Raw genomic sequence first — 23,094 nt, 5'->3', positions numbered from 1 at the left:
AATGGTTTATTTGGAGTTTTTCTTCATATAGCCATGACTAGAGCCGAGCCCATCTGTGGAATGTGCATGTTACCATGTTTGTGTCACATTTCACAGTGCATATGAAACACTTCACAACAAACATATTGCTTTTCAAGCTTCTGAATTTACTTTACATCAGCAACCTACGGTATGTAATACAACTTTGATGTTATAGTCAGAAGTAACAATCATTACTATGTTATTTCTCATACAGATACAGATAAAGTACTGTAGACTGGTAAAGATAGCATAATGTAAGAAACCCTTTCAGCTCTATTCTGTGAAATGATGCCATACTATCCATTGTCAATATAAAATAAATACATACATCTATAGTTCATTATTGTAAACATTTAAACAGAGGGGAACATACAGCTACTGTAATGCACCTTGACTGAGAAGAATCTGTTTAAAAACTGCATACACGCTGTTAGAGTCATTGGCTTCAGTTCAGTACATATACATCATTAATAAGCCTGCAGTCTGGAAGCAGTAGAGATGTGTTTTTAGTATGTCTTTGTTCACAGTGCTCCCTTTATGACCTCTCACACGCAGTCTACTTTCACTTGGTTGTTGTTGGTTATTAAAGGGGATGGCTTGACTCTCTCTGCAGCGTCGTTGGAACTGTCAGGGAACAACAACGTCACAGTGCAAAGCGAGACAACTATCCGTTTGTACTCCCTCCGGAAGTTCTGGTTGAGCAGTCCATAGACGATGGCATTAAGGCAGCTGTTGAAGTAGGCCATGAAATAGCTGAACACGAACAGCCACTCTGGAATCATGGGTATTACTGCGGCGGGGTTGACGGCCACTGCCAGTCCGATGAAGTTCAGCGGTGCCCAGCACACAGCAAACAGGACGAACACCACAAACATGGTGACAAAGTTCCTCACGTCATGCGGCGTGAGCCTAGGCCTGAACTCGGGCTTCACCCTCCGCCTCACCTGGATAACCAGGATCCAGATCCTCAGGTAGCAGTAGGTGACGATCATGATGGGCAGGATGAAGTGGAAGAAGACCACGGCGATGGTGTACGCTGAATTGGCCGACTGGACGAACGTACATGAATACACCCTGGGATCGTACTGCAGCGAGCCCACAAAGAAGTTGGGCACCAGGGCCACCACAGTCAACAGCCAGATGAGCAGGACATAACACAGGGAGTTCTTGTCACTGTACAGCTTGTGGTATTTAAGACTGTGACATATATAGCAGTAGCGGTTGATTGCGATGCCGGTGATATTGAAGATGGAGCCGATGACGCTGAGTCCCATAAGGAAGCCGCTAACCTGACAGTGAATGAAGCCCAGGTTCCAGCCGTTGTTGAAGATGGAGGAGAGGACCAGAGGGTAGGGGTAGAAGGCCACCACCAGGTCTGCTACAGCCAGGCTCACCACAAACACGTTGCCTGGAAAACAAAGGAACGCTCTGTTTATTTATAATATCCTAATATCCTTATCTGAAAGGATCAACATCTTATACCCCTCGAAACCAGTACTGTTTTGATATTTCAGCTGTGTACAAGTGCATGTTGATTCCCAACGCTTTCATTTAGGATTTGAAATGACATAAAAAATAAATCAATGGATCATATTCCCCAGTCTATATTCCCCAATAATAAAAGGTTGACTGAAATGGAATGACCTTTACTGCTCTCTCTCTCTTAGAGGGGATTTAACCACACATGGTGCTGAATCTCTGGGAAAAGTTGATCTCCTGCTTGCCCCCCCCTCCACACAAACACACACACACACACACACACACACACACACACACACACACACACACACACACACACACACACACACACACACACACACACACACACACACACACACACACACACACACGTCATTCGAGCTATTATGATCAAATAAATGTCTTAGGCTATGTCATAAATGGCACCATATTTCCTGTACCCTATTCTTTATGGTAGTGCACTATAGTGCACTATATAGGGAATAGGGCGCCATTTTGGACGCCACCATATTATAACCTGTCCACTGGTGACCTGGACTGGAACTTGTTTTGCTATGTCTAAACTCATTCATGCTAATCCTGGGTGACAGTGTGCCTCTCTGTTAGCAATGGTTTGGAACCATGACGCACTGTGGGGAATACATTTATAAAAGGTCCCAAAATGTGAGCTATGCCCTAGTCCCCTTAAACTCAACTCTGGATCTCGAAGCCAGTTCCACTGCCTTTTTTAATTGTTCCCTTCAAATCAGGGACTGATTTAGACCTGGGACACCAGGTGGGTGCAATTAATTATCAGGTAGAACAGAAAACCAGCAGGCTCCGGACCTAGTAGGGTAAGAGTTGAATACCCCTGGCTAGTCTTGGCTCAGACTATTGGCTCTGTTGCAGAATTACTAGTCTTAATATAGCTACTGTACTAGCTAGTCTTCATAGTGTTGAGAACTGTTATGACCAGTCTGTGGTGACCAGTCTGTGGTGACCAGCCTGTGGTGACCAGCTTACAGGAATGTCTCTTTGAACAACTCCACTTATTCATTGTGGTTTCAAAAACAACAATGTTAATTTGTTCAAGTAGGAGTAACTAGATCTCCAACCTACAACATATGATATAAGAATATGACATTTTTGGAAATCGAACTCAAATGTTACTGCTGGCAATGTCATAAGAATCTTCCCCACCACCGCCCCCCATAAAGGCCATAAATCCATGCACTATGGTTATATTTATAGAATGTGCAATGTAGGTCAAGTTACCAAAAATGCAAACATTTAGTATGCTGGAAAGGGTCCACCCTGATGGTCATTGTAAAGCAATGCATTTCCTTCTCCATCTACATTACCTTGCATGCATCCTCCATATGCGCCATTGAGCTAGCTCATCATTTACAATTGGAAAAGTAAATGGGAAAAGGAGTTGGAAGTTTCCTGACCTGTCTGTTGTTTTTGCTTTTTTTTTTACTCCATAACTTGAAAGCCCTGATCTCTAAAATAATTTGAATATGTCAGGCTTGAAAATTCATTCAGCCATTTTGGCACATTGACTCACTACCCAAACCACACTCAACTGGTTTCTAGTGGTAAGAAATGTCATGTGATCACCTTTTGCCATCTAGTGGACGATCTGGGAATCAGTTGGGGGATATATTTACATCAATGGATAGGTAGAATAGGTACTTCAGCTTTCTCCTCATGTGTATATCATTCCTGTAAGATGACAAATAAAGGCATGGCATGTTGGACAGGCCTTGCACTTTTAAAATTGCTCTTCCTATGTGAATTTGTGCATGTTTAGAGCGTCACCATCAACCACCACATTCACCCACCCACATCAACACGTACATCAACCATCCCACATCAAACCTCCCACTTCAACCCGCCCACATCAACCCCCCTCCCATCAAACCCCACAGCAAGCCCCCCACATAAACCCCCACATCAATCCCCACATCAACCCCCAAACAACCCCCAACATCAACCCCCTCCATATAAACCCCCTCACATCGACATCAAAGCTCCACATATCAAGCCCCATATCAATTTCCCCAATCAACACCCACATCAACCCCCAAATTAACCCCCCACATCAACTCACATATCAACCCCAGACATCAACCCCCACATTGACATCAAAGCTCCACATATCAACCCCCATATCAACCACTAAACATCAACCCCCATATCAACCCCCTACATAAACCGTCCCCACATCAACCCCCCCACATCAACCCCTCCACATCAACCCCCTATCAACCCGTCTACATCAGCCCCCACATCAACCCCCAAATAATCCCCCCACATCAACGCCCACATCAACCCCCAAATCCCCCCTCCAACATCAAGCCCCCCACATCAACCCCCCAACATCAATCCCCAAATCAATTCCCCAAATCAAACACCCCACACCCACCCCCACATCAACCTCTCCAAATTAACCCCACTACATCAACCCACACATCAACCCCCCAAATAAACACTCCCACATCAACCCCCACATCAACCCTCTCCACATCAAGCCCCTTCACAACAACCCCCACATCAACCTTCTCCACATCACCCCCCCACCTCAGCCCCCTCATCAACCCCCCACATCAGCCCCCTCATCAAACCCCCGCATCAACCCCTCTACATAAACGCCCCCAACATCAACCTCCACATCAACCCCCTCACATCAACACCCCCACATAAAAAAAACATCAACCCCCCCACATCAACCCCTCACATCAATCCCCCCAACATCAACCCCCCATATCAACTCCCCCTCACCAACCCCCTCAAATCAACCCCCCACATCAATCCCCCCACCTCAGCCCCCACATCAACCCCTCCACATAAATGCCCCCAACATCAACCACACCAACCACCATATCAACCCCCCCACATCAACCCTCCCACATCAACTCCCCCACATCAACGCCCCCCACATCGACCCCCCCACATCAATACCCCCACATCACCCCCCACATCAACCCTGCTACATCAACCACTCCATATCAACCCCACCACATAAAAGCCCCAACATCAACCCCCCCCCCACATCAACTCCCCCACATCAACCCCTCACATCAACCCCCCACATCAACCCCTCACATCAACCCCCCACATCACCCCCTCACATCAACCCCCCCACCTCAGCCCCCTCATCAACCCCCCCACATCAACCCCCCCACATCAACCTCCACATTAACCACCACATCAACCCCCCACATTATCCCCCCACATCAACCCTGCTACATCTACCACTCCCCATCAACCTCCCCACATCAACCCCCACATCAATCCCCCCACATCACCCCTGCTACATCTACCACTCCCCATCCACCTCCCCACATCAACCCCCACATCACCTCCCCACATCAACCCTGCTACATCGACCACTCCATATCAGCCCCCCACATAAAACCCCCAGCATAAAACCCCCCAACATAAACCCCCCCACATCAACACCCCCACGTCAACCCCCCACGTCAGCCCCCTCATCTAACCCCCCACATCAACCCCCCCACATCACCCCCACATATCAACCCTGCTACATCAACCACTCCATATCAACACCCCCACATAACCCCCCCAACATCAATCCCCCACATCAACCCCCCCCAAATCAACCCCCCACATCAATCCCCCCACCTCAGCCCCCTCATCAACCACCCATCAACCTCCCCAACATCAACCCCTGAACTGACTTGTTGGAAAGGTTGCATCCTATGACAGTGCCACGTTGAAAGTCACTGAGCTCTTCAGTAAGGCAATTCTATTGCCAATGTTTGTCTATGGAAATTGCATGGCTGTGTGCTCAATTTTATACACCTGTCAGCAACGGGTGTGGCTGAAATAGCCGAATCCACTAATTTGAAGGTGTGTCCACATACTTTTGTATAGTGTATACACACATAATTTGAACTACTGGTCATCTCTGCTTCATGCTCTACCATGATGAAGAAGACTCATACTCTCAAACATCAACAGACCGAAAACAGATACCATGCTATAACTCTGCAGTTGCTTTGCTACAGATACAGTATATAACAAAACATTTCTACAACATGATTAAACAAGTGCCATGATACAGAATATGATGTCTTCGAACCTCCTCCGGAGACATTCTAGATGTATTTTCCCTCAAATTCATGAGGGATTGTTTTGTTTGGAAATAATCATAAAATATTTGACATCTTTATGATACATTACTTTGGAAATAATCATTCAATGTTTTATGTCTTTTTGATACATTACTTTGGAAAGAATCCTTAAATGTTTTACATCTTCATGATAAATGATATAACTTGGATTTAATGATCAGTTTTCCTCATTTGACAACCTCTTTTTGACGCTGCAGGGAAAGTGAGTGAAAGAGAGGCTTAGGGCTGGGTTCAATCTGTACCGCGGAAGTATCGCTTAAGATCTGCATTAAAATGTAATGGTAATTTCTGATTAAGTCGACATATGCAGCGTTTACTGTGATAGCAGTCTCCGCGAACGTGGGATCATTGCCTTTACATTTAAATCGAGCTTTAACGCGAATAAACAAACATAACAAAAATATATAGAAATAAAAACGAAGAAATGTTGGAAACAGTATTTATATACACAGTACAAAATCCAATGGCAAAAATGATGGAATTGCAAGAAATTAACACCCATAATAACAAAGCAAAAACAGTTTTTCATAAATGTTTGCACATTCATAAAAAAAAGAAAACAGAAATTTTACATTTACATAAGTATTCAGACCCTTTACTCAGTACTTTGTTGAAGCACATTTGGCAGCGATTACAGCCTTGAGTCTTCTTGGGTATGACGCTACAAGCTTGGCACACCTGTATTTGGTGGGTTTCTCCCATTCTTCTCTGTAGATCCTCTAAAGCTCTGTCAGGCTGGATGGGGCATGTCGCTGCACAGCTATTTTCAGGTCTCTCCAGAAATGTTCGATCGGGTTCAAGTCCAGGCTCTGGCTGGGCCACTGAAAGACATTCAGAGACTTGTTCCAAAGTCGCTCCTGCGTTGTCTTGGCTATGTGCTTAGGGTGTTTGTCCTTACGGAAGGTGAACCTTCCAACACCCCAGTCTGAGGTCCTAAGAGCTCTGGAGCAAGTTTTCATAAAAAAACTCTTTACTTTGCTCTGTTCATCTTTCCCTCGATCCTGACTAGTCTCCCAGTTCCGGCTGCTGAAAAACATCCCCACAGCATGATGCTGCCACCACCATGCTTCACCTTAGGGATGGTGCCAGGTTTCCTCCAGACCTACCGCTTGGCATCCAGGCCAAAGAGTTCAATCTTGGTTTCATCAGACCAGAGAATCTTGTTTCTCATGGTCTGAAAGTCCTTTAGGTGCCTTTTGGCTAACTCCAAGCTGGCTGTCATGTTCCTTTTACTGAGGAGTGTCTTCTGTCTGGCCACTTTACCATAAAGGCCTGATTGGTGGAGTGCTTCAGAGATGGTTGTCCTTCTGGAAGGTTCTCCCATCACCACAAAGGAACTCTGGAGCGCTGTCAGAGTGACCATCGGGTTCCTGGTCACCTCCCTGACCAAGGCCCTTCTCTCCCTGATTGCTCAGTTTGGCCAGGCAGCCAGCTCTAGGAAGAGTCTTGGTGGTTCCAAACGTCCTCCATTTAAGAATGAAGAAGGCCACTGTGTTCTTGGGGACCTTCAATGCTGCAGAAGTTTTTGGTACCCTTCCCCAGATCTGTGCCTCAACACAACCCTGTCTCGGAGCTATACCTTCAACCTCATTGCTTGTTTTTTGCTCTGACATGCACTGTGAACTGTGGGACCTTATATAGACTGGTGTGAGACTTTCCAAATCATGTCCAATCAATTGAATTTACCACCGGTGGACTCCAATCAAGTTGTAGAAACATTTCAAGGATGATCAATGGGAACAGGATGCACCTGAGCTCAATTTCGAGTGTCATAGCAAAGGGTCTGAATACTTATGTAAATAAGGTATTTCTGTTTTTTATTTGTAATGAATTTGCCAAAAAATTACTGTTTTTGCTTTGTCATTATGGGGTATTGTGTGTAGATTGTTGAGTAAAATTCTTTATTTATTAATCAATTTTAGAATAAGGCTGTAAAGTAACAAAATTTGGAAAAGGGGAAGGGGTCTGAATACTTTCTGAATGCACTGTAAATATGTGAATGGTGTGTATGGACAGTACGGGCACTATGTGAATAGAAAGGGTGTTTACAGCAGTAGTTATATAGGATGAGCCTTGACTAGAATACAGTATATACATATGAAGTGGGTAAAACAGTATGTAAACATTATTAAAGTGACCAGTTTTCCATGACTATGTACATAGGGCAGCAGTCTCTAAGGTACATGGTAGAGTACCTGGTGCTAGCAACAGTGTCTAAGGTTCAGGGCAGGGTGCTGCTAGTGATGACTATTTATTAACAGTCTGATGGCCTGGAGATAGAAGCTGTTTATCAGTCTCTTGGTCCCAGATTTGATGCACCTGTACTGTCTCCACCTTCTAGATGGTAACGAGGTGAACAGGCCATGGCTCTGCTGGCTGAGGTCCTTGATGATCTTCTTGGCCTTCCTGTGACATTGGGTGCTGTAGTTAGGCAGTGAGCCCCCCGGTGATGCATTGGTTGTGACCGCACCACCCCCTGGAGAGCCCTGCGGTTGCGTGTGGTGCAGTTGCCGTACCATGCGGTGCTACAGGATCTGTAGAAGTTCGTGAGGGTCTTAGAAGATGTCCAGCGGAACAGCAGTAATCTCGTCAACATAACAATCACTCTCAACATTCAGCAGAGCCTAAATCATTCATTTAGAAATACAGTACCAGTCAAATGTTTGGACACACCTACTCATTCCAGGGTTTTCTTTATGCCAAGAGTGTGCAAAGCTGTCATCAAGGCAAAGGGTGGCTACTTTGAAGAATCTCAATATATAAAATATATTTTGATTTGTTTAACACTTTTTTGGTTACTACATGATTCCATATGTGTTATTTCATAGTTTTGATGTCTTCACTATTATTCTACAATGTAGAAAATAGTAAAAATAAAGAAAAACCCTTGAATGAGTAGGTGTGTCCAAACTTTTGACTGGTACTGTACATGTTATTCAATCATTGCACCTACACTGCCCGCGCACGTCAACGAGCATCTGCGTAGCCAGGCACCAAAATAGAACTTGGTTCTTTTTGTGAAGCTTGACGCGCTGCAAGTCCCGCCTCTCCCATCTCCTCATTGGTTTTTAGGAGCATATACCAACGTGCCATCTTCTCATTGGGTTTTAGGAGCATATACCCACGTGGGTGATTGAAAGATGAAGTGAGGTTCACACTCAGTCCAGTTGATGGTAGTAATGCACCTTAAAGTTGGTTGCTAACCGCCATATGAAGTCAGAAGAAGAAGCCTGAAGGAGGAGAGATTACTAGAAACTAACTCGGTTTACCCTCTTATCTGTGGATTAATTGTCGGCGTAGAGGACCTTGTGCATTTCAGGTAAAATAACAACCCAATGTTTATATCCCAGGACAAATTAGCTAGCAACAGCAAGCTAGCTAGCTAAATTGCAATACATTTTTAATGCTTTTCGACCTGTCCGCAAATTAATACAATTGGTTCAGAGTTCGTTTTGATATTTCAACATGTGTGTCCTGATCACATCTGGTGTGGGTGGACAAAATAAACATGCACGTGGACGCACGCGCACGAGCAGTCTGATCAGCATGTCAGCCTCAACAGTTTTGGCCCCAGGACACTGCAGGCCTGCCAGACTAATCATAATGCATTGTATCCCTAACAGATGCATCACATATACTGTACTTAACTACTTCCTTGTTCTTCTTGTACTGCGGAGACAAGATAGTTCATAGATTATAGTCATTATACGTTTTTTGGTCAATTTGCATAAAAAAACAGGAACAATAATAAGAAATCAATAGTAGTGGGACAAAAACTATAATCTATAATAATCATACCGAATAAGATGCAACAGTTTGACAGAGAGCTCAACAGGCCATGTGAGTGTGGAATGGAAACAAGGATTCTAGGTCCTCCACTGGAATAGAGGCGGAGTGGTGCTGGAGTCCCACTCTATTTAACATAAACTGTAGATGTGTAATGTGTAACAGAGTTCCCCTTGAATGAGTAGTGAGCTTCAGTTGATATGACTGCCCCAGGCACCCAATTCACATCAGACCCACTAAGAGAGACTGGGACAGAAGAAAGCAGCAGAGAACAGCTCTACTCTACACTACACTGCTCTGCTCTACACTACTCTGATCTGCTCTACACTACTATGCTCTACACTACTCTACACTACTCTGCTCTACACTACTACGCTCTGCTCTACTCTACACTGCTCTGCTCTACACTACTCTGATCTGCTCTACACTACTCTGCTCTACACTACTACGCTCTGCTCTACTCTACACTGCTCTGCTCTACACTACTCTGATCTGCTCTACACTACTATGCTCTACACTACTACGCTCTGCTCTACTCTACACTGCTCTGCTCTACACTACTCTGATCTGCTCTACACTACTATGCTCTACACTACTCTACACTACTCTGCTCTACACTACTACGCTCTGCTCTACTCTACACTGCTCTGCTCTACACTACTCTGATCTGCTCTACACTACTATGCTCTACACTACTCTGCTCTACTCTACTACGCTCTGCTCTACACTACTCTACTCTACTCTACTCTGCTCTACACTACTCTGATCTACACTACTCCATGCTATACTCTACACTACTCTGCTCTACACTACTCTACTCTGCTCTACACTACTCTGCTCTACACTGCTCTGCTGTACTCTGCTCTACTCTACTCTACTCTGCTCTACACTACTCTGATCTACACTACTCCATGCTATACTCTACACTACTCTGCTCTGCTCTATACTACGCTGCTATACTCTACACTACACTGCTCTGCTCTACTCTGCTCTGCACTACTCTGCTCTACTCTACATTACTCTATGCTATACTCTACACTACTCTATGCTATAGTCTACTCTGCTCTACTCGACTCTGTTATACTCTACACTACTCTGCTCTACACTACTCTATGCTATACTCTACTCTGCTGTACTTTACTCTACACGACTCTGTTATACTCTACACTACTCTGCTCTACACTACTCTATGCTATACTCTACACTACTCTGCTCTACTCCGCTGTACTTTACTCTACAATACTCTGCTGTACTCTACACTACTCTGCTCTGCTGTACTTTACTCTACTCTGCTCTACACTACTCTGCTCTGTTTACACTACTCTGCTCTACACTACACTACTCTACTTTTCTCTGCTCTACACTACTCTACTTTTCTCTGCTCTACACTACACTACTCTACTTTTCTCTGCTCTACACTACACTACTCTGCTCTACTCTGCTCTACACTACTCTACTCTATTCTGCTCTACACTACACTACTCTGCTCTGTTTACACTACTCTGCTCTACTCTATTCTGCTCTACACTACACTACTCTACTTTTCTCTGCTCTACACTACACTACTCTACTTTTCTCTGCTCTACTCTACACTACTCTGCTCTACTTTTCTCTGCTCTACTCAGATACTTTTGTGTTTTGTTGTTTTGCTCAGTGCAAAAAAAACAGATGCTCAGTTCTGCTAACTTGATCTCAAATGACATGTAACATTTCCAAGGTCTCTCCCTTGGTTGTGGCGTTGTATACAGGGGAACAGCAGAACCTTAAGCTGCATATTAGTTCCATAAGCGGACGGTGGGTGAGGTGAGCTGATGCATTGGTTATTGGCAGAGTGACGCTGTAGTTACCCAGGGTGTTAAGATCATTCTTACCAAGCAGCCCATGCTGACTAATGCAAACAGACAGTGGTGGCACAGTATACAGAGTCTCACGAGCTGCATTTGTTTAATAGAAAAAAGAGACAGCGAGAGGAGCGACTGTGGCGTGTCATTCAGGAACAATGAGAGTGCAATTAGGTTCTAAATACATGCTTGGTTGGGGCTTTGTTGGAGATGTGGCTGTGGCAGGGTGTGTGTTTTGAGTCTAGTGGGAGGGAGTGTCTGCTCTGGTCATTACGTATTCCTCTGTGGACCAGGGGGACAGTTTCACAGCACACTGGACAAACAGAATGAACAGGAGGCTAATGGGAGTGTAGGTGGGTAGGGGGGAGGCCCCAGAACATACAGTAGATACTGGAGGAAGAGATGGTGGTGGAGACGATAGCGGTACATACCAACTACCTTATATGGTGTATCTTTAGAATGAAACATCACAGGCCAAAGTAAAGAAAGTGCCTAAAAAACCCAAAACAAAGACCTACTCATCCTGAGAAAATAACATTGTCTTATAAGGTCTCATTCAGTTAATGAAGTGTAGCTGTCCAGATGGGAAATACTGCTGGACCTTACCTCCAGATCTAATGTCACATGGCCACGGGATTGATGAATGAATCAATGAAATACATGCAAAGACACAAGAACAAAACCATAATGACCTCTACCACTCCTTGTCTCTCATATGCAGAGAAAGAGAGAGAATTTGTGAATATTTATTAGGATCCCCATTAGCTAACGCCGTAACGCTAGCTAATCGTCCTGGGGTCCAACACCAATTAACAAGACATTACAAACAATTACAAATGATGACTTTACAAACATTTAACAAGTAGACAATACAGACAATTAAAATACCTGACAGGAAACACATTTAACATTCAGTTGATACTTTCTATTTCCTGTCCAGTCATATGGTCTATCTCATTAGACGTTCTTTTATTTTTTTCTTGAGGGTGGATTTGCTTTTTGCCTGAGAAATATGGATTGGTAAAGAGTTCCATTCAGCTATGGCTCTATATAAAACTGTAGATTTAAGACGATTTGTCCTTGGCTTGGGTTGTCTTAGATGCCCTGAATTTACCTGTCTAGTTTGGTGGTTATGCATGTTAATTTTTTTTATTTAACCTTTATACAGATAGAGCAATGAAGAGCTAATCTGGCAGCCCTGTTTTGGGTGATTTTGAGCTTTAAAAAAAATATTTGCTGCAGATGACCATATAACTGGACAGTACTCTAAGTGTGATAGGACCAGGGATTGACCATATAACTGGACAGTACTCTAAGTGTGATAGGACCAGGGATTGACCATATAACTGGACAGTACTCTAAGTGTGATAGGACCAGGGATTGACCATATAACTGGACAGTGCTCTAAGTGTGATAGGACCAGGGATTGACCATATAACTGGACAGTACTCTAAGTGTGATAGGACCAGGGATTGACCATATAACTGGACAGTGCTCTAAGTGTGATAGGACCAGGGATTGACCATATAACTGGACAGTACTCTAAGTGTGATAGGACCAGGGATTGACCATATAACTGGACAGTACTCTAAGTGTGATAGGACCAGGGATTGACCATATAACTGGACAGTGCTCTAAGTGTGATAGGACCAGGGATTGACCATATAACTGGACAGTACTCTAAGTGTGATAGGACCAGGGATTGACCATATAACTGGACAGTACTCTAAGTGTGATAGGACCAGGGATTGACCATATAACTGGACAGTACTTTAAGTGTGATAGGACCAGGGATTGACCATATAACTGGACAGTACTCTAAGTGTGATAGGACCAGGGATTGACCATATAACTGGACAGTGCTCTAAGTGTGATAGGACCAGGGATTGACCATATAACTGGACAGTACTCTAAGTGTGATAGGACCAGGGATTGACCATATAACTGGACAGTACTCTAAGTGTGATAGGACCAGGGATTGACCATATAACTGGACAGTGCTCTAAGTGTGATAGGACCAGGGATTGACCATATAACTGGACAGTACTCTAAGTGTGATAGGACCAGGGATTGACCATATAACTGGACAGTACTCTAAGTGTGATAGGACCAGGGATTGACCATATAACTGGACAGTGCTCTAAGTGTGATAGGACCAGGGATTGACCATATAACTGGACAGTACTCTAGGTGTGATAGGACCAGGGATTGACCATATAACTGGACAGTACTCTAGGTGTGATAAGACCAAGGATTGACCATATAACTGGACAGTACTCTAGGTGTGATAGGACCAGGGATTGACCATATAACTGGACAGTGCTCTAAGTGTGATAGGACCCGGGATTGACCATATAACTGGACAGTATTCTAGGTGTGATAGGACCAGGGATTGACCATATAACTGGACAGTGCTCTAAGTGTGATAGGACCAGGGATTGACCATATAACTGGACAGTACTCTAGGTGTGATAGGACCAGGGATTGACCATATAACCTTACAGACAGTACTCTTAAGTGTGATAGGACCAGGGATTGAATCACCTGATTCAGAGTGCTAGATGTTACATACTCTGAACATTTTCTTGTAACAGCAATTCCCTTACCCATCTTAATAACAATATTATCTATGTGTTCTGACCATGATAAAGCTGCGTCCAACATGACGACTAGTAGTTTCGTTTTCCCCCCTTGCTCTACATGCATTCTATTCATCAACAAATTCAATTGGGGATCATCAGCAAGCATATATCTTGAACCAAATACAATACATTTAGTTTTAGAAATGTTCAACACCAATTTGTTCATATCAACCCACCATTCTTAGTTCACTACTCAGTACATCGTGTAGCGCATTAGATTCGGATGCTGCGCTATACATTGTAGAGTCATCAGCATACATTAAACCTCTTGCTTTGTTCATTGCTGAAAGTAAATCATTAGTAAAGATAGAGTAGAGAAGTGGGCCTAGGCAGCTTCCTTGAGGAACACCACAGCGTATATCTTTACTTTTTGAAAAGCTACCATTAAAGAACACTTTTGCCTTCTCCTGGATAGATAGATTTCCATCCAGGATAGAGCTGCAGACTTAAAACCATAACGTTTGAGTTTATCTAGTGACAGTTCATGATCAATTACATCAAAAGCAGCACTGAAATCTAGCAACACTGCACCAACTAACTTCCTGTCATCCATACTCTTTAACCAATCATCTGTCATTTGTGCTGAGGCCGTACTCGTAGAATGCTCTTCTTTGCATGCTGGAAACCCGTTATCAGATCATTACATGAGAAATAATCCTTGATTTGTACAGATAAAATCTTTTCCAATAATTTACTGAACACAGGCAGCAAGCTTATAGGACGACTATTAGGACCAGTGAATGCAGATTTTTTATCCTTAGGTAGTAGAATAACCTTTGACTCTTTCCAGACTTCTGGGCACACCCCATACATGAAGCACTTATTAAAAATATAGATATTTGGTTAGCTGTAACTGTAAGCAATTTGGCGTCCAGATGATCTGTACCAGGTGACTTGTCATCCGACAGAGACAACAGCATCCTTTCTACCTCTTCCTGTTCTACTTGGTGAAATTCTAACATGCATTGCCTCTCCTTCATGATACAATCTGTTATAAGGGTATATGACATGGAGCCATCAGCTGGAATCATAGCATTCCTGGACTTTCCACTTTGCCTGTAAAATATGAATTAAAGTAGTTTGCGATGTCGTTTGATTTTGTAATAAATATAGCCTCTGATTCAACAAAAGAGCTGGACATGTTCGAATTCCTACCCATAATCACGTTCAACGTTCTCCACAGTTATTTTCATCACCCTTTACTTCATACATTTTTAAACAAACTTAGTGACATTTCAGGATCATCCTTACTACACACTTCTAACCATTGCACATTCTTAATCTCATCCACAAATGAGTCCTGATTGAACCCTCTGTAGGACCTGCGGTAGATTACCTTAGGGCCAGCCTTGGGTATTTTAGTTTTCCTAGGGAGTGAGTCCTGATTGAACCCTCTGTAGGACCTGCGGTATATTACCTTAGGGCCAGCCTTGGGTATTTTAGTTTTCCTAGTGAGTGAGTCCTGATTGAACCCTCTGTAGGACCTGCGGTAAATTACCTTAGGGCCAGCCTTGGGTATTTTAGTTTTCCTAGTGAGTGAGTCCTGATTGAACCCTCTGTAGGACCTGCGGTAAATTACCTTAGGGCCAGCCTTGGGTATTTTAGTTTTCCTAGTGAGTGAGTCCTGATTGAACCCTCTGTAGGACCTGCGGTATATTACCTTAGGGCCAGCCTTGGGTATTTTAGTTTTCCTAGTGAGTGAGTCCTGATTGAACCCTCTGTAGGACCTGCGGTATATTACCTTAGGGCCAGCCTTGGGTATTTTAGTTTTCCTAGTGAGTGAGTCCTGATTGAACCCTCTGTAGGACCTGCGGTAAATTACCTTAGGGCCAGCCTTGGGTATTTTAGTTTTCCTAGTGAGTGCAACCAAGTTATGATCACTGCAACCTAGTGCCACTGATACAGCTTTAGAACAATGTTCAGCCATGTTGGTTAAAATGTGATCGATACAAGTTGATGATGTGATACCGGACCTATTAGTGAACGTTCTGGTTGGTGATGTCATAACTTGGGTCAGGTTACATACATTGGCAACAGAAATACGTTTATTGTCATTGGACAGTTGGTGTTAAAAAAATCCATATTCATATCTCCCCAAAAATATATTTCCCTATTTTCATCAGATACCTTATCCAACATTTCACAAAGTACATCAAGATATTTCACATCAGCACTAGGTGGCCTATAGCAGCAACCAACTAGTATTGGTTTCAAATGTGGTCAATGCACCTGTACCCATAGCGCCTATAATCTATTCAACATTAAGTCCTTACGTTGTTTTGCTGGAATATGATTCTGGATGTAAACTCCACCCACACATCTATTTCGGTCCCTCCTGAACAGATTGTCTCCATGTATAGAGATCTCAGCATCCTCAAAAGAAGAGTCCATGTGAGTCTCTCATATTGCCAATACATGAATATTGTTTGACTGCACTAGACAGCATATTTCATGTATTTTGTTCCTTAAACTGCATATATTCAGGTGAGGGGGGGGGGCTAGAAAGAGAGAGGGAGAGCGAAAGAGTAAAAGAGAGAGTGAGAGGTATGGGAGACAGAGAGAGAGTGATAGAGAGACAGACAGACAGAGACAGAAAAAGGAGAGGTATGGGAGACAGAGAGAGAGCGAGGGAGACAGACAGACAGAGAGGGAGAGCAAGGCGTGGGGGGGAGAGCGAGGCGTGGGGAGAGAGACCGAGGCGTGGGGAGAGAGAGGCGTGGGAGGCAGAGAGCGAGCGAGGCATGGGGGAGAGAGAGAGTGAGGCGTGGGGAGAGAGAGCGAGGCGTGGGGAGAGAGAGAGAGAGGCGTGGGAGGCAGAGAGAGAGAGAGCGAGGTGTGGGAGGCAGAGAGAGGGAGGCATTGGGAGAGAGAGCGAGGCGTGGGGGAGAGAGAAGGAGAGCGAGAGGGAAGCATTGGGAGAGAAAGCGAGGCATGGGGAGAGAGAGCGAGGCGTGGGGGAGAGAGAGAGGCGTGGGGAGAGAGACCGAGGCATGGGGAGAGAGAGGACGAGGCGTGGGGGAGAGAGGAGAGAGAGAGAGAGAGGCGTGGGGAGAGAGAGCGAGGCGTGGGGAGAGACCGAGACGTGGGTAGAGAGAGCGAGGTGTGGGAAGAGAGAGAGCGAGGCGTGGGAAGAGAGAGAGCGAGGCGTGGGAGGCAGAGAGAGAGCGAGCCGTGGGAGGCAGAGAGAGAGCGAGGCGTGGGAGGCAGAGAGAGAGCGAGGCGTGGGAAGAGAGAGAGCGAGGCGTGGGAGGCAGAGAGAGAGCGAGGCGTGGGAAGAGAGAGCGAGGCGTGGGGAGAGAGAGCGAGGTGTGGGAAGAGAGAGAGCGAGGCGTGGGAAGAGAGAGAGCGAGGCGTGGGAGGCAGAGAGAGAGCGAGGCGTGGGAGGCAGAGAGAGAGCGAGGCGTGGGAGGCAGAGAGAGGGAGAGAGAGAGGGAGACATTGGAAGAGAGAGAGCGAGGCGTGGGAAGAGAGAGAGCGAGGCGTGGGAAGAGAGAGAGCGAGGTGTGGGAAGAGAGAGAGCGATGCGTGGGAAGAGAGAGAGCGAGGTGTGGGAAGAGAGAGAGCGAGGTGTGGGAAGAGAGAGAGCGAGGTGTGGGAAGAGAGAGAGCGAGGCGTGGGAAGAGAGAGAGCGAGGTGTGGGAAGAGAGAGAGCGAGGCGTGGGAAGAGAGAGAGCGAGGTGTGGGAAGAGAGAGAGCGAGGTGTTGGAAGAGAGAGAGCGAGGCGTGGGAAGAGAGAGAGCGATGCGTGGGAAGAGAGAGAGCGAGGCGTGGGAAGAGAGAGAGCGATGCGTGGGAGGCAGAGAGAGAGCGAGGCGTGGGAGGCAGAGAGAGGGAGAGAGAGAGGGAGACATTGGGAGAAAGAGCGAGGCATGGGGTGAGAGAGCGAGGCGCGGGGGAGGGAGAGAGGCATGGGGGAGAGAGAGAGGCGTGAAAAAAGAGAGAGGGAGAGACGTGGGAGAGAGAGACATGGAGGAGAGAGAGAGGTGGAGAGAGAGACATTTGCAATAATTTAATTTCCAAAGCAAAGTTTTTTTTAAACATGAGGCTACTACTGCACTAAATTTACAAACACTTCTAAAATTGCTGACAATAATTTTTACAATATCAGAAAATATTTAGCTGACTTTAAAAGGGCAATTCAATTTGCTCCGTGCTTATCAGTACGTTATATTTAAGCACTTAACTTTATGGTAATTGGCAACAATTTATATTCAGTCCAGGTAAGTACTGTATAAGCTTTGGTTGCATATATATTAGGGATCATAGCATTGAACTGGACTCACCTGGTCAGTCTATGTCATGGAGAGAGCTGGTGTTTCTAATGCATTGTCCACTCAGTGTCCAGGAGTCACAGTCAGAGTTAACAGCATGTAGGCTCTAGAATGCATTATGCACATATACTGTATATTCTCCTGAATAAATAAACCATAAAGTGACTATATTTATATCTAAACGTTATGTTATAAAGCACTCATGAATAATCTGGTGGCTGCCATTCCCTCTTTGGTGCAGATTAAAGAATGCAATATGAATACATTTATAGATTAAACTGTGACTGTACTTTGTAGCAAAGGTGATTCCCCAGGCCAGACATCCTGTCTAACTGGCAGAGGAGGAGGGTACCAGAAGGTTTGGTGGTAGCACCAGCGATAACCCCTCCACGAACATGACACAAGAGAAACTATCGGCTGGGTCCAATGTTGCTTGTTAAGATGTTGCTCGTTAAGATGTTGCTTGTTAAGATGTTGCTCGTTAAGATGTTGCTCGTTAAGATGTTGCTTGTTAAGATGTTGCTCGTTAAGATGTTGCTCGTTAAGATGTTGCTTGTTAAGATGTTGCTTGTTAAGATGTTGCTCGTTAAGATGTTGCTCGTTAAGATGTTGCTCGTTAAGATGTTGCTCGTTAAGATGTTGCTTGTTAAGATGTTGCTCGTTAAGATGTTGCTCGTTAAGATGTTGCTCGTTAAGATGTTGCTTGTTAAGATGTTGCTCGTTAAGATGTTGCTCGTTCGGAGGTCTTTATCCCTTTTTCTTTTTTTCTATTATGCGTGTATTGTTATTGTATTGCTGACTGTTGGAGCTACAAACATAAACATTTCGCTGCACCTGCAATAACATGTGTATGCGACCAATACATTTAGATTGGATTGATCTGTTTGATAAGGAGCCAATTACCTGCTGCTGCTAAAAATAATGGCCTAAGCAGCAATATGATTGTGTTCCACTCATGTGGTAACCTAAGGTTCCAACAATGAAGGTTAACTCAAATGAAAAGGACTTCATGGAATTAAAATAACAGCAGCTCTACAGAATAAATGTTGGTTTTACAACTAGGGTTGCAATCTTTCAGGAACTTTATCCCCCAACCAAGATTTCTGAAAAACCAGGGAATTTATTGAAAGTTCTCGGAATTTTGCAACCCTAATCATGACACTTACAGCACTACAGTACCTGCACCAATACCAGTCAATGTTGCTCTTTTGTAAAGTGATTTTTAATCTAGAGGATCATTAAGTTGCCACTTGAGCCCCCACAACAACACACACCTCTCTGTATAATGCAGTGTGACCGTACACCGCAGCTAGCCTGTTTCACACATCATTCATATCTTCTCTGTGATGTAGAACAGAATAAGGTTACAGTAATGAGGATAAATCTACTCTGTGATCAATGTTCCCTCTAAGCTGCGCACACGGGCGCACAGCTCCCCCGGGACTGCCGCGCAGAAGAAATATCAGCCTGCACAGAGAATCATGAGATTGAACTTCACTTAACTTTCTAGAGTTTTCCCCATTAGTTAGCACTATCAATGTTTCCTTTTACTGTGGGAATTGTGATCGATTCAACGCAATATTAGCCACTTTCAATGCAACATACAAAAACAAAATGCCATAACCAATCAAAGCTGCAGGAGGCATATATGCAAATAGACCATTGCCATATATGGATCTGTGGCCATTCACTTTGAACTGGACTGTGTTTACAGCATAAGCATAAGAGCTGCATGTAGCCAGGTGTGCACATTTGTTCATATCCTTTGCTAGATAGTGAGTTATTAGCCCAGTTATAGATCATTTGTAATCAGCAATGGGGGAGTGATTGCTCCTTCAAGAGCACAAAACATGTACACTTCTAGACATCTTTGAAATGCGAGTCAGGTAAAGAGTTTTTTTTTGTCTTAGTATTTTGAGAGAGGCTTGAATAAGCTAAGTAGCCAATAGGCAGAGGGTAGCATAATTTATCTGATTCTCTGTAATAATGGTATGGGAATAATAATGCATTTTATTTTGTAAAGTGTTTTTTGCATCAAACAACAGAACAACATTTTCAGTCACCTCCTTATCTGAAGAACAAGTGGATAAACCGGTTAATCTCAAGCCCTGTATGTTTTTTTCCCAAAAGTCTCATGGAATGTTACCTGACTGATATAACAGCTATTTACATGTTAAAATGTTATGGGATGCATGTTCTCCATTGTAGGCCTACCAGCCACTCTGGTAGGCCTACATTATGATAAAATAGCTACAGTAGCCTACTTGACCACTGTTCAAACTGGAACTTAAAGCGGGTACAGCTTCAGTGTTCTAAGTAAACGCATGCTGGAAGTTGCACAGAACTTTCACAAGGTTCAAGTTTGCGCTCAGCAGACCTAACATTTTCTCAGTACCAACATTTTTTTGAGGGAACATTGTCTGTGATGCTGAACAGAATGAGGTTACAGTAATGAGGATAGATTTTCTCTGTGATGCTGAACAGAATGAGGTTACAGTAATGAGGATAGATATTCTCTGTGATGCTGAACAGAATGAGGTTACAGTAATAAGGATAGATATTCTCTGTGATGCTGAACAGAATGAGGTTACAGTAATGAGGATAGATCTACTCTGTGATGCTGAACAGAATTGGGTTACAGTAATGAGGATAGATCTACTATGTGATGCTGAACAGAATGAGGTTACAATAATGAGAAGAGAATGAAAGATCACTCTGAATCAGATATCATATTAACATGGCATAAGCCATGGCAAAATGTGTAGAATTTGAGAAAAGTTGCTTTAAAACTGCAACATTTTCTCTACACCCCATTGTAAAATGTGTAGCATTGCAGGAAATTAATTTTAGAACGTAAAGGAGGTACACACCAAGGTACACACTTGGTCCTATCACACTTAGAGTACTGTGATACACGCCCGGTCAGAAATTTGGCCATGATTACTACAAGTTTAGATAGCTGGGTAGACTAATTTACCAATCTAATTTATTTTTGCTGACATGGCTAATTGAGTGACTGTCAGTGACTGACATAACAAGAGGAACACTGCTGATGAAATTGCACCTTGTGTATTCTACTATTCTAACGCTCAACAGTTCAACAGACCCCGACTGAGTTCCTAAGTGAGGGTCTGACGAGGGCCCTCTGCGACCGCCTATGTCGCTTATGCCCAGGGCAATGCCCAGCAATGCTCTCATAAGCTTGTACTTATGCAGAATACAGATGTAGGATCTTAATTTGAGCCAGTTTGCTAAAGCAAGAAAATAATCCTGCAGCAACAGGAAGTGTGAGTTATGTGAATTATAATGAATTTACTTTTTTGTTGGGGTTGCTACATTTTTCGTAAGAGAACATCATGTCTGAAATATCAAAGTGGAAATTACAAACTTCAGAAGCCTTTTTAAACCTTAAATACACAACAAGTTTTTAATTTCCTGCATTACTGGAAAGTTCTCCTGCAACAGGGTGATACAACTAAGAAATGAAGATAGACAAATAAGTTTCCTTTTGTTGTAAAAGACTACAGCAAATGGCAGTATGCTTTTCAAAATACATACGTTTTATTGGGTTAGGCTACTTTGACTTACCTGCGTTTCTGAGTTTTTTGTTTCTGTACACGGAGATAATGACCAAGAGGTTGCCCAAAATATCAACGACAATGGTGAAAATCAGAAAGCATCCCAAAGTTGTCGCAACCCATGGAGGGCGATTCAGGGTAGTGTCGTGGGGGGCCACTGAAGAACCGTTCGTCAGACCGCTTTCATTTCTTATCATTTTATCGTATCTCTTCACCTTCTCCCAGTCTCGTAATACATCTCAGGTTTGCGCTCCATATTAGCCGTCTTTGATAAACTGAAACTTCTATTTCACCTGCTGTAGCTTGGTCCTCTTCTGAGTGCCCAAGTTGAATTATTCTGCCACTACACGCAGTTACACTTTTATAGCCCTGCATCGTCTTCCATCACTTTGCGCGTCTGTCACATTCCACGGCAACTTCAGTGCCGGATTCCAAGACTAAACTGTAGCCTAAGTGGTGAAAATACTGACACCTAGTGGCCGAACGTGGTAAGCACTTCTCCACTCCATGTTTGACTGCTGGTGCTCAATTCATATCAAGTCTTCACGACGCTTTTCACTCGCACCGGTCTATAATTTATTAATGTGTTCATTCATTACTGTCAGTCATTCATGCTTTATTTATACCAAACCATAGATTTTATTAGAAGAGTGTATTACACTGTATTTATACTATTGTTTCCTTCTGTAATCTGTAGTGACCCTTTATTTTATTTTACCTCGCCACTGTTTCGGTAAACAGCTGAGGAATAGGGCTGGAGAAACGTAACCCCTTATCCAATTCATAGACAGCGCTATGGATGCAAGGACTGACCATCCATTACATTACAATTATAGTTTTAACCGTGTTTTGTGGGTATACAGTGATGGTTTACATTACAATAACATTGCTTACAAACAAAATAATAAAACAAGTTTATATGTTGGGTTCTGATGGGGTAAGACAGTTGAACTGATCTCATGAGGTTAAGTTATATTCTTGAAGAATCAATGGCTATACAGAACACAGTGTACATAACATTATGAACACCTCTTTCCATGACATGGACTGACCTGGCGAATCCAGGTGAAAGCTATAATCCCTTATTGATGTCACTTGTTAAATCCACTTCAATCAGTGTAGTTGAAGGGTAGGGGACATGTTAAAGAAGGTTTTTATGCTTTGTGACAATTGAGACATGGATTGTGTATGTGTGCCATTCAGAGGGTGAATGGGCAAGACTAAAGATTAAACGCGGTATGTTAGTATGTGCCAGGCGCACCAGTTTGAGTGTGTCAAGAACTGCATCACTGCTGTTTTTTTACGCTCAACAGTTTCAAGAGTGGTCCACCACCCAA

The 23,094-nt window shown here is 43.8% G+C and overlaps 1 protein-coding gene across 1 annotated transcript; it reads right to left on the bottom strand.

Annotated features, from left to right (window-relative positions):
* Positions 1–566: 566 nt before the first annotated feature.
* On the bottom strand, positions 567–21,954 carry mtnr1ab (melatonin receptor 1A b). The gene is made up of 2 exons (XM_039011868.1): positions 21,768–21,954; positions 567–1,429 (listed from the first exon to the last, which is right to left on the bottom strand). The coding sequence occupies exons 1-2, from the start codon at positions 21,952–21,954 to the stop codon at positions 567–569; spliced, it is 1,050 nt and encodes a 349-aa protein (XP_038867796.1).
* Between the last annotated feature and the right edge of the window lie 1,140 nt (positions 21,955–23,094).

The sequence above is a fragment of the Salvelinus namaycush genome, chromosome 17 (assembly GCF_016432855.1).
Source record: "Salvelinus namaycush isolate Seneca chromosome 17, SaNama_1.0, whole genome shotgun sequence".
Lineage (NCBI taxonomy): Eukaryota > Metazoa > Chordata > Actinopteri > Salmoniformes > Salmonidae > Salvelinus > Salvelinus namaycush.
Note: the sequence above shows the minus strand (reverse complement) of the source record. Positions and strands in the feature narration are given on the sequence as shown.

Coding starts and splice junctions, on each gene's coding strand:
- mtnr1ab (XM_039011868.1), bottom strand. CDS start 21,954: ATGATAAGAAATGAAAGCGGTCTGACGAACGGTTCTTCAGTGGCCCCC. Junction 1,430..21,767: donor CAAAAAACTCAGAAACGCAG/GTAAGTCAAAGT, acceptor TTTGTTTTCCAG/GCAACGTGTTTGTGGTGAGC.